Below are 16,357 nucleotides of genomic sequence, written 5' to 3'. Positions count from 1 at the left end.
TGGACCCTTGGTCTGACCCAGTATGGCATGTTCTTATGTTCTTATGAAGTCCTGGCAGGGTGAGAAGATCTAGGTAATGTGGAAGAAATGTGCACCAGAGTAAAAGACGATATTCTAAGTGTTGCGCTGGAGGAGGACCCTTGGCCTTGTGCAGGATTGGTATGGCCCTCCGGTCGGACCTGGAGAGTGCCTACTACCAGGAGGCGGAGCACAGAAGGAGACAGAGGCTCGCTGGAGCTTCACCAGTAGCCATCCAGGGTTCCCTCAAGTTGAGCCCTTGGTTACCCGGGCCGCCTGGTCTTAGGTGGGCCTCACAGGGTCTCTGAGAGAGAGAGTTCAAGGGTGTGCCCACCATGAACAGGGGTGTGCAGTTGACGTTCAGGCAAGAATGTCCAGAGGTCAGAGTAAAGTACAGAGTGGTCAGCCGAAGCAGAGGTCAATACCTGAAGTCAGTCCGGGTGAAGTCAGAGCAGGCAGAAGTCAATTTCCAGGCAGTGATCAGACATTGTCGGTGGAAAGGTGGGGATCAGGACTGGAGAGGTTGACGTGGTCAGACAGGCAGAGGTCAGTTCCAGGCAGTGGTCAGATGTGGTCAGGCAGGCAGAGGTCAGGTCGGGAGAGGTTAAAGTGGTTGGACAGGCAGAGGTCGGTTCCGGAAAGATCAGAAAGGTGGAATGGCAAAGTTCAGGACCTAACAGACACCTGTAGGCAAAGGAACACAGGAAACGTTGTTGCAAAGGCGAGCTCTGGTCATCAGAGCTCGCCTTATATAGGGCTGAAAGGATGACATCATCTGAGGGGGCCAGCAGCCCTAGCGCACCGCGGCCCCTTTAAACCTCGCGCGCTAGGGAAGTCCCAGAGGAGAAGGGGACTCAGCGGTGGCAAATAGGCCATGAGATCAGGCCGGAAGTTAGGCGGTGACGCCGTCCCCACCGCGCTGCGAGGCTGAGGGCAGCCGCTAGAGACGCGGAGAGGGTTTCGTGGCCGGTCTTCGCAACACTAAGGGCAATAAAAGGGAAATCTTTGCTGCAAATACCATCAGTAAAACGCTTTCGACAATCAAGATTGTTAAAAAAATAATAATTTGAAGGTAGTGTTCCAGTGCTCTAGAATGAAGTCCCCTTTGAATTAAGGGAGGAAATTCATTTTAAAAAGCTTAGAGGAAAACTGAAAACTTGGTTCATGTCTCAGTCCTTTAACATCCGATATGTGGTAGCTGTTGAACAGAATGGGATATTGAGATCTGTAGGTACTGGGTTTTTTTGTCTCAATCCTTTACTGTCTGAATTATTGTATGGGGATAGTGTGGGTTAACAAAAAGAAGGCACTGGGTCATGTGATGTTATGGAGTTATTTTTAAAGTCATTTTCTTTTCTTTTAGTTATGAATGCATTTTAATTGCATTGCTATATGTACCATGTTTTACATTACTTTGAGCAGTTTTTAGTCAGTGAAGCAATATTTAAATACTATTAAATATAACAAATCTTTCTGTTAGGAAAGTAAATAAAAAGAGTAAGAGGACAAGAGAGCAGTGTGTGTGGCTTAAAAGATAAGTGCAAAGAGATAAACACTGAAAAGGTACAAGGGACCTCACAAAGAGAAGGATGGGGAAGTATTGGGATATGTCGAGAGACGTAGGGGAAGTATTCAGGACAGCAAAAGTTGGTACATATGGAGGGGGGAAAAAGACAAAGCAGTAAAGCAAGGCGACAAGAGAACATGCAGAGGTGGGATTGTAAAAACAGATCTGTGTGGATGCACTATCCAGTGGGGCCTGAGCGCTCCAGCCCATGATGGGGGCTCTGGCAGCGCCGCTGGAGGCAGGAGTGATGCCAGGGCTGGGGACTGGAGAAGTGATGATATTATCCCTTGGAACAAAGGTGGAGCTAGGGAGGAGTTGGGTGACTCCAGGACAGTCAGTTTGACCTTGGTGGAGGGTAAACTACTGGAGACTGATGTGAAGAAGAAGGTGCAGATATATTGCCAAAATCATGTTGGGTAAAGTTGGAGAATTTTATGTGCAAACAAACACTGTGCTGCTTCATTACATATTTGTGCAGTACATTCAAAATAATGATGCTTTATATTATCTAGCACACATTAATATTACACAGAAACAGAGAAATGACGGCAGAAAAAGACCAAACAGCCCATCCAGTCTCCCCAGCAAGCTCCCACACTTATTTTCCCCTACATATCTGTTTCACCGACCACCAAGTTCATGGCCCTTGTTGGTAACTGTTTGATTCGAATTTCCTGCCACCCCCTGCCGATGATGCAGAGAGTAATGTTGAAATTGCATCAAAAGTGAATCGTAAGGCTTAATGGTTAAGGGTAGTATCTAGCACATTAATAACTTTTTCTTCACAAAAATCTTTTTTTTTTTTTTGAGTGAAATTTTGGCAAAACTATTCATAAATTTGGGGGGTTTGCCAGTACTGACTAAAGATCCTTGAGGCTGGTAGCACAAGGTGCCAGAGTCCTGCAAATGTGCTTGCTGGTTGTCCAATAAATTATGACCTGTTTTTTTCTCCCCACTGTTTAAATGTATGAGTAACAACTATAAATACAGTACAAGTGGATAATTGTCTTCAACAATTTACATTTTTTGTATATAGGTTTCTGATAGTAGTGGGTTTTTGATAGTAGTTTTTGTACATGAGCACTACTTAGTTGATAGTATTAATAATGCTGTTTTTTGTTACCTATACATAAATATATATATCAGCAATGGCTGGGTTTATCTCTAATGTATTGGTTGAGGATTGTCATACTGCTTTCAAGTATATCTATTTTGTATTGTCTTAGATGTGTGTTAATTTTTATATATTGTATTTTAAGTGGTTGTACACTGCTTTAATTGTTCCTTGGACATGAAAGAGGTTTATAAACAATTTTTAAATGAATAAAATAAAATCAGTTAGGTGTTTAAGTGATGTGGTCTTGTTAGTATATTTTGTTTGTTTTCATTATATTCTATTTGTGTTATTTTGTTATCTGGTGGGAACAAGCATTTTTCAGACCAGTGGATTAGAAATGTGTACAATAAAATAAATAATACAGTGCACCTGTAGTTGGGATTGTTTTTCCCCGCGTTCATCACTTTGCTCTTGTCCACATTAAATTGCATCTGCCATTCAGTCTCCTAAGCTCACAAGGTTCCTCTGCAGTATCTTACAATCCACTGCTGTTTTTACCAGCTTTGAATAATTTTATGTCATCTGTAACGTTGATCTCCTCACGCTCTCCTTTCTCTAGATCATTAATGAATATGTTAAACAGCACAGGTCTTAGTACAGATTCCATAGGCACTTCACTATTTTTACCTTTCTCCATGGGGAAAACTAATTTTTTTGGTCCTTTTCTGTTTCCTGTCTTTTAAACAGTTACTAATCCACAGCAGGGCACTTCCTCCTGTCCCTCATGAGGGACTTTGTCAAAGGCTTTCTCAAAGGGCTCACCCTTATCAACATATTTATTAACACTTTCAAATATTTCTAATAGATTGGTGAGGCAAGACTTTTCTTTGTTAAATCCATGTTAGCTCTTCCCCCATTAAGCCATGTTTATGCGTATGACCAATAATCTTGTTTTAAGAAGAGCTTCTACCTTTTTGTCCAACACTGATGTCAGGCTCACTGGTCTATAGTTTCCTATGTTGCCCCTGGAGTCCTTTTTAAAACTTTGCATTACATTGACCTTAGGTACTGTGATTAATTTTAATGCTAAGTAATAGATCTGCCTTTTCATATATGAATTTTTTCAGAACTCTGGGGTGACTACCAGCTGGTCCTGGTAATTTGTTACTCTTTAGTGTGTTAGTTTCTCCATTACATCTTTCATTTTCTCAGTGATTTGCTGCAGTTCCTCTGAATCGTCACCATCAAGGAATCTCCCCAACATCCTCCTTAGTAAAAACTGCAGCCAAAAAATAATTTAGTTTTTCTGCTATGGCTTTGTCCTCCCTGAGTGCCCCTTTGGTCTTTTAGAAGTCCAGCCGATGCCCTCACAAGCTTCTTACTTTGAATATACTTGAAAAATGTTTTTAAATTAGGTTTTTCCTCTGTGGCAAGCTTCTTTTCAAATTCTGCTTTGGTCTGCCTTATTACTGTTTTACATCTAACTTGCCAGTGCTAATACTTTTTTCTTATTTGGATCTGCCTGCCATTTTTTTGAAAAATGTTCTTTTGGCTTTAATTGCCTCTTTCACCTCATCATTTAATCATGCTGGCAGTCGACATCTTCCTTTGACCTTTTTTAATGCATGGAATATGTCTTACTGAGCTTCCAAGATGGTTCATGCTAATGCAAATGTTTAGATTTTATTTAACTAATTTCCTCATTTTATCATAATCTCCCTTTTTAAAGATCCATGCTTCTGTAGTAGTTTTACTTAATAACCTCCCTCTATTGATTATTTCAAATTTGAGTGCATTATGATCACTATTTCTAAGCAGCCCCATCATCTTTACCCCCCTGCACCTGGTCCTGCATTACACTGAGGACTTGACCTAAAATAGCTTCCCTTCTCATTCCATCCAGGACCAGCTTTTTCTCCCTGACCCGATGAGACATTTACCTAATCAATACTGGGATAATTAAAATCTCCCATTATTACTGTGTTACCAATTTTATTTTCCTTTTAATTTCTGTTAGCATTTCATTGTCTGTTTCATCATCCTAGCTAGGTGGACAGTACTCTTCCTGGTCACACATGGAATTTCTGTCCATATTGTTCCCTGCAGGACTTTCATCTTGCTTGACTCTATGCCATCCTTAACATGTAATGCCATTACTCCACCAATTTAATCTGCCCTATCCTATCGCTAGGACTTACCCTGATATTACAGTGTCCCATTGGTTATCCTCCTCCTACCAGGTCTCTGAGAATCCTATTATGTCTGTGAATGTCCAGATTGAGTAACATTGAACAATTAATCCTTTTGTCTTTTGGGAGGTAGGAAAGCTGTGGATCAGCTTTACCAAGAAAACCAGGAAAAAATGCGACAGTGCAGGAGGAGAGCTGCTGAAATGCATCATGAGGAATCTAATGAGGTAATGCAGAGTACACTGAATTATAAGATATCACAAAGGAGCATGGATCTATGCAGCCTGAGAAGATCCTATGCAATATAATGATATTGATATATATATATATATATATATATATTAATCCTGAGGTGAAAAGCTGCAACACAAGCTCACTCTCACCTTTGAAGCAGTTGCCCCCCTCCAGTGCTGGCTCACTGTCACCTTCTAACTTCAGGTGCTCCCTCCAGTGCTGGCTCACTGTCACCTTCTAACTTCAGGTGCTCCCTCCAGTGCTGGCTCACTGTCACCTTCTAACTTCAGGTGCTCCCTCCAGTGCTGGCTCACTGTCACCTTCTAACTTCAGGTGCTCCCTCCAGTGCTGGCTCACTGTCACCTTCTAACTTCAGGTGCTCCCTCCAGTGCTGGCTCACTGTCACCTTCTAACTTCAGGTGCTCCCTCCAGTGCTGGCTCACTGTCACCTTCTAACTTCAGGTGCTCCCTCCAGTGCTGGCTCACTGTCACCTTCTAACTTCAGGTGCTCCCTCCAGTGCTGGCTCACTGTCACCTTCTAACTTCAGGTGCTCCCTCCAGTGCTGGCTCACTGTCACCTTCTAACTTCAGGTGCTCCCTCCAGTGCTGGCTCACTGTCACCTTCTAACTTCAGGTGCCCCCTCCAGTGCTGGCTCACTGTCACCTTCTAACTTCAGGTGCCCCCTCCAGTGCTGGCTCACTGTCACCTTCTAACTTCAGGTGCTCCCTCCAGTGCTGGCTCACTGTCACCTTCTAACTTCAGGTGCTCCCTCCAGTGCTGGCTCACTGTCACCTTCTAACTTCAGGTGCTCCCTCCAGTGCTAGCTCACTGTCACCTTCTAACTTCAGGTGCTCCCTCCAGTGCTGGCTCACTGTCACCTTCTAACTTCAGGTGCTCCCTCCAGTGCTGGCTCACTGTCACCTTCTAACTTCAGGTGCTCCCTCCAGTGCTGGCTCACTGTCACCTTCTAACTTCAGGTGCTCCCTCCAGTGCTGGCTCACTGTCACCTTCTAACTTCAGGTGCCCCCTCCAGTGCTGGCTCACTGTCACCTTCTAACTTCAGGTGCTCCCTCCAGTGCTGGCTCACTGTCACCTTCTAAATTTCAAGCACCTCTGCCTAGCACTGGCTCACTGTTACCCAGCAACCCCACCATTCGCTAGGAACTCCAGGCACCTCTCACTAGCTAGCAGCTTAGGTGCCTCTCTCCTGTACCAGCTCAACCTCGGGTGCCTCTCTTTTCTTAACAAGTAATAGCAAAGGGTTTGATCAGACTGTTTCCACTATGTCGTTTATAATTAGTTAAGGCACAGGAAGGAGCTGAAGGCTGCTTTTTGCTGGTCCTCTTGCTGATGTGCTGAGAGATCTCCCAAGGGATCAGTAGAAGTCCAGGCATTTCATCCAGAGAGGAAGTGGGCATGGCATATTTCTGTCTCTGAGGGATCAGATGCTAGCACTAGGTGATGGGTTTGTTTTATTTTCTATTGCTTGCAGAGCCAGAGCCATGAAAGTTTGAAGACTCCAATCTCCTCTCCTTCTTCAGATCTCCTGAAAGGTGAGCCCTCCTTAACTTTACCCCTCACTCTCTCTGTCCTCCCATCTGGCCCTCCTCGTAGTTACTGGATGTCATGTCACACTGTAGAATACACAGAGATAACTGGAACAAGGTATTCACTCAGATGGGTTGGATCTTTAACATGTTTTTGCGGGACTAATATGAAAGGTGTTATGGGAGTCTCTGTTTAGTGGACCCTTGGACCGACCTGCTGGAGACGGGGAAAGATGGTCAAAGCCTCTAGTGAGTAGCAGGCCGGGAGGCAGATGTTCAGGCAGGACGTAGATGCTCTTCACCCTGGAAGCTGGTGCTCCCCCGGAAGGACCCCGTAGGAGCCCAACCGCTGGGACTTAGGTGGCTTCACCCTTGGAAGCCGAAGTCCCCCCGAGAGGAGCCCATAGGGGCCCGGCCGCTGGGACTTAGGTGGGTTATGGATCAGGACAGGTAACTGGAACCAGACTAAGACAGTAGCAATACTGTAACTGGGTTCGGGTTCTGGAACCAGACAGGAACTGTAGCAAGACCTGGGTACTGGAACCAGGCAGGAACAGCAGCAGGCACCAGGTACTGGGACCAGGCAGGAGCTGTAGCAGGATTCAGGTACTGGAACCAGGCAAGAACTGTAGCAGGTGGACTGGGGCCAACCGGGTACTGTAGCAGGCTGGCAGGAACCAAACCGGTACTGAGCAGACAGGCACGAACCAGCAGGTACTGTAGCAAGCAAGCAGGAACCAGCAGGTACTGTAGGAAGCGAGCAGGAACCAGCAGGTACTGTAGCAAGAGAGCACGAACCAGCAAGTACTATAGCAAGCGAGCAGGAACCAGCAGGTACAGTAGCAAGCGAGCAGGAACCAGCAGGTACTGTAGCAAGCGAGCACAAACCAGCAGGTACTGTAGCAAGTGAGCAGGAACCAGCAGGTACAGTAGCAAGCGAGCAGGAACCAGCAGGTACTGTAGCAAGCGAGCACAAACCAGCAAGTACTATAGCAAGCGAGCAGGAACCAGCAGGTACTGTAGCAAGCGAGCACAAACCAGCAGGTACTGTAGCAAGCGAGCAGGAACCAGCAGGTACTGTAGCAAGCGAGCAGGAACCAGCAGGTACTGTAGCAAGCAAGCATGAACCAGCAGGTACTGTAGCAAGCGAGCAGGAACCAGCAGGTACTGTAGCAAGCGAGCAGGAAGCAGCAGGTACTGTAGCAAGCGAGCAGGAACCAGCAGGTACTGTAGCAAGCGAGCAGGAACCAGCAGGTACTGTAGCAAGTGAGCATGAACCAGCAGGTACTGTAGCAAGCAAGCATGAACCAGCAGGTACTATAGCAAGTGAGCAGGAACCAGGCAGGTACTGTAGCAGGAACGGAGCGACGAAACGAAGTGAGTCACTCCGGGGCACGACGCAACAGGAAACCGGGAAGCTAACCCGTTGCAAGGCGAGGACTGGATGGCCACGGCCGGCTTATCAAGGCCGCGGCGTCTGACGTCAGAAGTTGGGCGGAGTCACCACTGGCGGGAAACGGCCTAGAAACGTGCCCAAGTGGCGCGCGCGTGCCTAGGAGCCGGGTGTCCATGAGAGGGCTCGCAGCGGCACAGCCCCAGCGGGGACACCGCCAACCAGGCCGCAAACCAGGCCTCTGGAAGCGGGAGCAAGTCCGGGAACCCAGAGGTAAGGGCCTGGCCATGGTGCTCGCGGCCAGAACCACAACAAAAGGGTCGTTGTATTAATCAAAGTCACTTAAGACCTCCCAGTGCCTGTGTGGCTACACCAGTCCCAGTGCTGAAATGTTCCTTTCTTTACACTGTCAGTTTCTGCCCAGGAAGATGCATTTCAGCAGTGCCATGTCTGAGCAGTACTAAGCGCTTTACGGATTACAGGATGTGACATACAGAGCATTGCTAACCTGCTCCTGTTATAGAGTAGGAGGGAGCCAGCAGTGTGCAAGTCCTGCCCGAAATCATCTAGGTTAGAATGGAGGTAATAATGCATCCTGTGCTCTAATTCAGGGTTAAGTGTGGTTGGAAAAAGATTATACTATTAGTGATTACAATGCCAGTTATCCTTGTAGTTAAAAGTCCTTTGTGGACTTAATGTACCTACTTCCTTTTGCTTCATGACCTCAGGGGGTCCTGAGAGCGCAGACAAGGAAGCCCAGACATAAGCAAAATGGGACCACTCAGCATGTTAAAAATGTATAAGTGCGGAAACATTGATTTCACTGGGCAACAATGAAAGTGTTAGTGACCTAAAAAGGTCCTACTCTGTAGTATCTTGATGTGCTGAACACGAATATGACCATGAAGAGTTTTTATTGGCTCTCGTTTTGAAGATATTTAATATAGTTCACTTTCTATGTTTAGTCATGTAAATTTATCCAGTAGGACTGTAAATAAGCCTAGAATGATGTAATATTGCATCATATTGCATAATACCATCATGCACACATCATCCAGAGTTTATTACATCATTTTCTGATGCAATGCAGTTCTACTGCCATGCAGCTGCTGAGTAAGCTGACGTCAGCAGTGTACTATATGAAGCCCAGTCAGAAAGGGTGAGCATTTGAAATATTCATGCTGGCTGACTACTGCTGGACACTCCGCAGAGATGCTCCCGAGCGGGTGTACAAGAGACAAAGAAATCTAAGACATAGAATATGACTTCATTTTTCAAACGGTATTAACTATTGGCATACAATTCAAGATGTAATTATATTATTGCATATTACAAAAAAACTAGAGCCAATTTTGCATTTTCACAGTCACATTCATGTTTAGCACATGGAAATTTATAAGAATTGACTAATTTCATTTCAGTAACATGACTTTTGTGAAAATTTGTTGCCCAGTGTTTCAGAGCAGTTATCACTGAAAGGTTGATTGGGGAGGGGATGGAGCAGTTGTATCACCAAGAGGATAAGGTGAGCCAGAGCCCTGCTCTCATTTAAGTATTGACGAAGGCCCAATAAATTCTGGGGTGTGTGGTCCTGGAATTCAAGACCAGCAGCTGCACAGTCTAGAAGAGGAAGAGGGCAGACCCTAACTCACAGGGAGCAAAACACTGCTGAGAGACTGTGACTGGACTCAGATCAGCAAGGCCTGGGAAGATCCCAGTAATCTCTGCTGTTCCTCAGCTTCTCTTTCCTGAGGCATTGGAAGGCACTCTCCCTCCCGCCGCTAGTATCATTTCTGATCTTCAGTATGGAACACTGAACATTTTCTACTGTTTGTGCTCCTTCATATCACATGCTATGGGCACAGCTGAATACAAACACTGTGCTGCTCTGTATCCTTAGCTCGACTGCTCTGTTTTCTGGCCAATTCCCCATTTACTAGTGTGCTAGAGCAAGGTACTCTCACCTGCACCTTCAGAGATCCCTTTTTGTAAAGAATCAAGGCTGAACCCCACAATAGTTCTTCTGCACTCATGCTTTGCGATAACTATCTGATTCAGCCACTCCCAGTTCTTGAGTTTGTATGACAGGCTTGCAAGCTGTCGGCCCTTACCAGTGCTAGGAATACAGCATGGATTGGTTTCTCATGCTCTGCTGGTAACTTTTCCTTTCATTAGCACAGGATAAATTATTTGCTATAAACAATTGTAAAGAAGGGATGTTAACAAACCTGCATGAAATTTAAGAAGATAACTTAGGACACTTTAAAGATTGTCAGGCCAATGCAATATGGGCGCGCGAAAAACAGGCGCTCATGATTGAGCACCCGCTGTCCTAATGCACAACCATCCACCTCTCCCGGGCGTGAGATACAATATGCTAATGAGCTGCACAGCCACGGGTTAGGAAAATGGACGCTTGTAAATTGAGAGTCCTTTTTCCGAACCTGATTGCCATCAAAACGTTTTAAAAAATGTTTTGCCATGTTGCTGCTTTCTGTGGCTCCTCCGACTTAATATGGCATGGTATTGCATTGGCCTGTTAATGTGCACTCAACACATGTGAAGTACTGAGGGGACATAGATCAGCTCCTGGGCTGTGAAGAGTCAGAGAGAAAGGTCCTGTGTGTTTGGCAATGATTTATCTTTTGCACTCCCACCTCTTGTCTCAGCTCCATAGGATCCCCTGTGGGGCCTCCTGTTTGGGCCTGACTCAATGTCAGCAGACTCGGTGACAAAACACGGGTATGTTTCAGTTCACATCATAGAGAGAGGAATATCGAGTAAGAAAAGGGAAGTGATTATTCCCTTGTACAGGTCCTTGGTGAGACCTCACCTGGAGTACTGTGCTCAGTTCTGGAGACCGTATCTCCGAAAGGACAGAGACAGGATGGAGGTGGTCCAGAGAAGGGCGACCAAAAAGGTGGATGGTCTTCATCGAATGACTTATGAGGAGAGATTGAAGAATCTAAATATGTATACCCTGGAGGAAAGGAGGAGCAGAGGTGATATGATACAGACTTTCAGATACTTGAAAGGTTTTAATGATCCAAAGACAACGACAAACCTTTTCCGTTGCAAAAAAATCAGCAGAACCAGGGATCACGATTTAAAACTCCAGGGAAGAAGACTCAGAACCAATGTCAGGAAGTATTTCTTCACGGAGAGGGTGGTGGATGCTTGGAATGCCCTTCCGGAGGAAGTGGTGAAGACTAAAACTGTGAAGGATTTCAAAGGGGTGTGGGATAAACACTGTGGATCCATAAAGTCTAGAGGATGTGAATGAAGAGGAGAGGCATGGGGGTGGCTTGCTTGCGGGAATGACGGCTACTACCTGGAGATTAATATCCTTATTCAATAAACATACACACAGTTAATGCGACTCCAACATTGCTCTATGCTTCAACGGCAAGAGGAAATGTGTAAAAAAGGATTTGCATCCACAAAAAAGCAGGGGAGTAGCTTGCTTGTTACGGCGGTTACTACCCCAAACCAAATAAGCCTGATACTTCACTTGGAATACATATCCAGCGCAGCTCTCTGCTTCAACGGCAGGGGGGGATGAAGTAAAGAGGATTTATATTCAGACAACCAACAAGGACTGAATTGCACAGGCAGGGTAAACAAGCGTGGGAGTAGCTTGCTTATTACGGCGGTTACTACCCCAAACCAATTAGCTAGATACTTCACTTAGATGCTGCTCCAGCACTGCTGTCTGCATTGTTGGTGGGGGTGGAAGGGAATTAGAACCAAAAAGTTACAAATAAGGGCCCTGACCTCAGCGGTCAGAGTAACAGATAAGTATGAAAAAAAGAAATGTGAAAGCTTGCTGAGCAGACTGGATGGGCCGTTTGGTCTTCTTCTGCTGTCACTTCTATGTTTCTATGTTTTTTTATGGGTTAGATTTAGAGACAGAGATATCAGGTAGGTGGACCCAAGAACTATTCTGTGAAAATCTTTAGCTGAGCAAATGTTGAAGGAAAGAGAACTCCTCCGTCGTACTAACTCTGCAGAAATTCAGATTTCTATTTTTCACTCATATTTTTATCCTTCCTTGCTGCCCTTTGAGAACAGCCAGTCACAGATTACATCACACAAGGATGACCAGTCGGCTGTGATACATGCCACAAAGTTAAGGACTGAGGAGAGCTTAAATTAAACCATTGATTTCGACTGAGGTGCATTGGCAAAGCTATGTGTGCGGGTTTCAGTACAGGAATAGCAAGAGGGACTGCAGATCAGGACTGAAGTGTATTGGCAGTGCTGCGGGTCAGGATTGAGGTGCATTGGCAGAGCAGTAATGGTATAGGGGGCAGGACTGAGATGCATTGTTGGAGGAGTTCTGTATGCATCTTAGAAGTGATGGGAGGGCTACAGTGGAGGACCTTTGGGGAGGAGAGTACATGCAGTTCACTCACTGACCTATTTGCTTGTCTTTTTTTAGAAAAAAGATTAGCTTTATAATAATGTTTTATAACAGTGCTATCCCTTTTTAATAATGTTTCCTCACAGAGAAAAATAATCAGCAGCTGGACTGTTTCTGATCAACTAGGTCTTTTGACATGAAGACACTTTTTTCTCATTTAAATAAATCTACAGGATGGCGCCTGCACTTGCTTAATTTACAGCTGTAGTGTCAGGCCATGCCACAGCCCTGCTGATGATGCATTTATCAACATCAGGAACACAATGCTTTGGCTATAGTTGATAATTTTACAAAGGTGGTTTATAAATGAATAAATTAAGATAATTATCAGTCATTCTAATAGTGAAACTATTCACAACAGACTTCGACCCAGCGCATATGAAAAATCAGTTATAAGCCAGTGGAGAGGGAGCTCTGGGTCACCTAGGCAAGGGCTGGCCTGGCTGAGGCTCAGCAGAGTACAAGGACAGTCCTGCTGAATGCATGGATCAGCACCTGACTTCTCCTCCTTACTGCCCCACCTCTGCTCATTCCTCTAAAATCTGTCTGTGTGCCAGCAGTTATCCACCGCAAAGAGAGACAAAACCTCCATCAGTGCCAGGAAGCACCTCAAGGAGGGAAACTTCTAACTGGGGGGCCGATGCAATATAAATGGCGGAAAGTGGGCGCTGAATAGTCAGCGCCTGCTTTCCTAATGTGTGCATGGCGTCCACAAGGGGGGGCGCCTTGCAATATCCAGATTAGGCGGTCACGCTAGCAAGGAGGCGCTAGGGTCGCTTGCGCGACCTTAGCGCCTCCTTGCTAATGCGACTCCAGCGCGGCTGCCGGTTATGAAGACCGACGCTGGTAAACTCCTGCGTCGGTCTTCATAACTCGTCGGTCTGCCGAGTTATTATTATTATTTTTTTTTTTTACTTAAAAAAAGAAGTACAGAAAAGCTTTTTTTTCTGCTTTTCTGTACTTCTTTTACCTGCGCTCAGATATTAACGCCTGCTCCAGGCAGGCGTTAATATCTGAGCGATAAATGTGCGTCTGAGACACACATTTATCTGTTTGCATTTGGAGTGAATGAGTAATAGGCTCATTCACGTGCATTTGCATGTGATGAGCGCTATTACATTCACTCCACATCCGACACGCGTTAAATAGGCGCTAATCCCCCTATTGCATTAGGAAGTGGATTAGCGCCTATTTAACCCATGTCGGAGTGCGGGTTATTCAGTGCGCTTGGCTGACCGCACTGTATTGCATTGGCCCTCCCCCCCCCCAGCGTTAATAGGGGCAAGAAAGTGTGCATGCCCTTACCTGGCGTCATGAAGCAGAGCCTCAGCCTTCAGTAGCAGTTTCAGTGCCGCGCTCCCCTCTGCCTCCTTCCCACAGGAGTAAGCCTTGGTTCCTGAATCTCTTAGCCCAAATGACCTATCCATGCTCTCAAGCTTCCAACTTTATCAGGGGTCTGTAGCTGGAGTAAGCACTAATGGCTCATTAGTTCCAGGTGTATGAGCAGAAGAGACAGAAACCACTGGCCACAGAATGGAGATGGCAGAGGTTCTGTTTAAGCATTGCACCTTATTTTTACAAGACCTGTGCTAGGGCTCCAGGTCCTCACTGTGGCCCTGGATTCTCCAGCAATAATACATTCCTTTCACTGTCCATTACATAGAACCGGAAATGTAAAGAGTTAATCTCCTAAATTCATTACACAGAAGCTGCAAGGATAAAGGATTTGTTTCCCAGTCCATTAATACAGTGCTGCCTCCTGCTCAGTGCAGTAGTGACATTTGCAGCCAGTTGAGGTGGGGGGCGGGAAGGGGATAATAGGAAATAGGGGAAAATGTTAATGAATTACCTGAGCTCCCTCAACATGTGATACAGGAATGGGGGGGAGGGGGGCACAATAGCTCCCGTTTCCTTTCCCTCTCAGCTTCTATTGTAGGAGTGGTTATAGATTCACTACAACTCAGACTACTCTTGTCCAGTAGGTGTCATGGGAGCCTCCAGAGACAAAGCTAGAGAGAAAGAGATGGTGGAGGGGAGGGAGCCAGATAAAGGAAATCAAAGACTTGTTATTTCTGCAGAAGACCAGGAATGGCCTGTTCTGTAGAAAGAAAACAGAACAATTTCATTATGACATTTGTATATGTGTGTGTCTAGCAACAAAGACTTTATTATCTCCCCGTCTGATTGTCCCCCCCCCCTCCTCCCACGCTTGTCACCTTCATCACACGGGGGAGGGGACAAACTTTATTATTCAGCCTCGGAAAATTTCTCTTTCTTTGCACAAATGCTTAAGAATGCTAGTTTTAATTGAATGCAGTTTTTAAAATGAGACTTTGCCCCCTCTATAGTGGGGTCCTGATCCAAGATTCAGAGAGATAAACTTAGCAGAATTTGAAGGGTGTTCCTTCCCTGCATACATGACTGGGGTTTTTGTTGTTTTTTTCATTTTCAAAATAAGGATGTGTGAGTGTAATTTAAGCTAAACCTGCCTCCCTCTAATAGGCTCTTGCAATATCAAGCACGGTAAAATGGGCCCTCGTATTGAGCTTCCATTTTCCTAACGCACGCACACCCACCTCTTCTGGGCACCTGATGCTATATTTAAATGAGCTGCCAAGTTAAAAAGGACACACTAGATAAAAATTGTGCGTCCCTGGTGCTCAAAAGCATCGGACGCCAAGGAGACATGACTGTACGCCCACAACAGCAACGGGTGCCCAGGTCAGCACCAGCAGCTGACCTGACCAAAGCTCCCTCCCCAACCCCAAGGTCTGACCCAATGGGTTAAGTGATCCAAGTCAGACACAGGGGGTCCTCTACCTGAAATGGTGAATTCTGAAGTCCATGTCTTAAAAAAGCACTTGCCAGACTCCAAATCCCCCCTCCAGGCCATAAAGCCCTTCCAAAGACCCTCTTCCAGCAGGGCTGTTCCCGATTGGTCCTTTTCACTGATATGTGACATTGAATGGACCTATCAGCAGTAAGTTATCTCGCCCGTTATTTCAATGAGGCATTCCAGTGTTGAAGGAAGGTCTTGGATCGCTAGCTCATCCTTAATCCTGAGGGACACGCCCTCCAGGAAAATGGTGCAAAAACAATACTCCTGCTAGTTAAATTTCTTTGCCAGGGTCTGGAACTCAATGGCGAACTCTGTTAGAGTCCAGGTGCCCTGGCATAGGTGGAGAAGCTCAGATCCCACAGTGGCCAGCTGGCCTGACTCTTCAAACACCATTTTGAAGATGGCCATGAATTGCTGCAGATTGTGTAGTAGGGGACCTGAATGCTCCCAAAGGGAAGATGCCCAAGCCAGGGCCTTGCCATCGAGGAGAGAGAGAGGATGAAGGTCTTCTTCACCAGATTGTCTGGGAATAATGCTGCCCATTAATGTGAAGTCCATATAGCACTAGTCCAGGAACCACCAGCATTGTTTGGGGTCCCCGGCATACCACAGTGGAGTCAGCAGCCATGGCATGGAGCAATTAGGTGCCATAGGCATTGGAGACACAGGCAGAGGAGGCAGCAGTGCTGCCATAGCTTTGGTCATGTCCAGCAATGCGGAGAGGTGTTCCATAGATGCTGCTAGAACCTCCAGAAACTTCTGTTGTTTCTGTAACGTGTGCACCAGACCTGGGATGGCCTGCAAGGCTGTAACATCCGCTGGGTCCATGGCCTTGGCAGTCTGTTGCAGGCATGTTCCCTTGGACTGAGGTGGAGTTGGCACAACCTGCAGAAGGGAACCTGCAGTTATCCACTGTTGGCTGGCAGCGTGGGATGAGGTGGAGGCCCAACTGGAGCTTCACCTATACTAGCCCACATTCCTCTTAAGTTGAGCCCTCAGGTGCTGGGGCTAGCAGATTTTAGTTGGGGGGCCTCCACCGAAGGGCTGGAGATCCATAGATGAGGTCGTGGTGAACGAAAACAATCTGAG

At 46.0% G+C, this 16,357-nt stretch overlaps 1 protein-coding gene across 6 annotated transcripts in view; it reads left to right on the top strand.

The window, feature by feature from the left end:
* LOC115094928 (serine/threonine-protein kinase Nek11-like) overlaps positions 1-16,357 on the top strand; it is a 403,945-nt gene that overhangs the window by 320,725 nt on the left and 66,863 nt on the right. For all 6 annotated transcript variants that reach the window (XM_029608021.1, XM_029608022.1, XM_029608023.1 and 3 more), the window contains 2 exons: positions 4,965-5,058; positions 6,559-6,619. In XM_029608021.1, coding sequence (XP_029463881.1) covers positions 4,965-5,058; positions 6,559-6,619 — 155 coding nt within the window. The remainder of the gene's footprint in view (positions 1-4,964; positions 5,059-6,558; positions 6,620-16,357) is intronic.

The sequence above is a fragment of the Rhinatrema bivittatum genome, chromosome 7, assembly GCF_901001135.1.
Source record: "Rhinatrema bivittatum chromosome 7, aRhiBiv1.1, whole genome shotgun sequence".
NCBI lineage: Eukaryota > Metazoa > Chordata > Amphibia > Gymnophiona > Rhinatrematidae > Rhinatrema > Rhinatrema bivittatum.
Note: the sequence above shows the minus strand (reverse complement) of the source record. Positions and strands in the feature narration are given on the sequence as shown.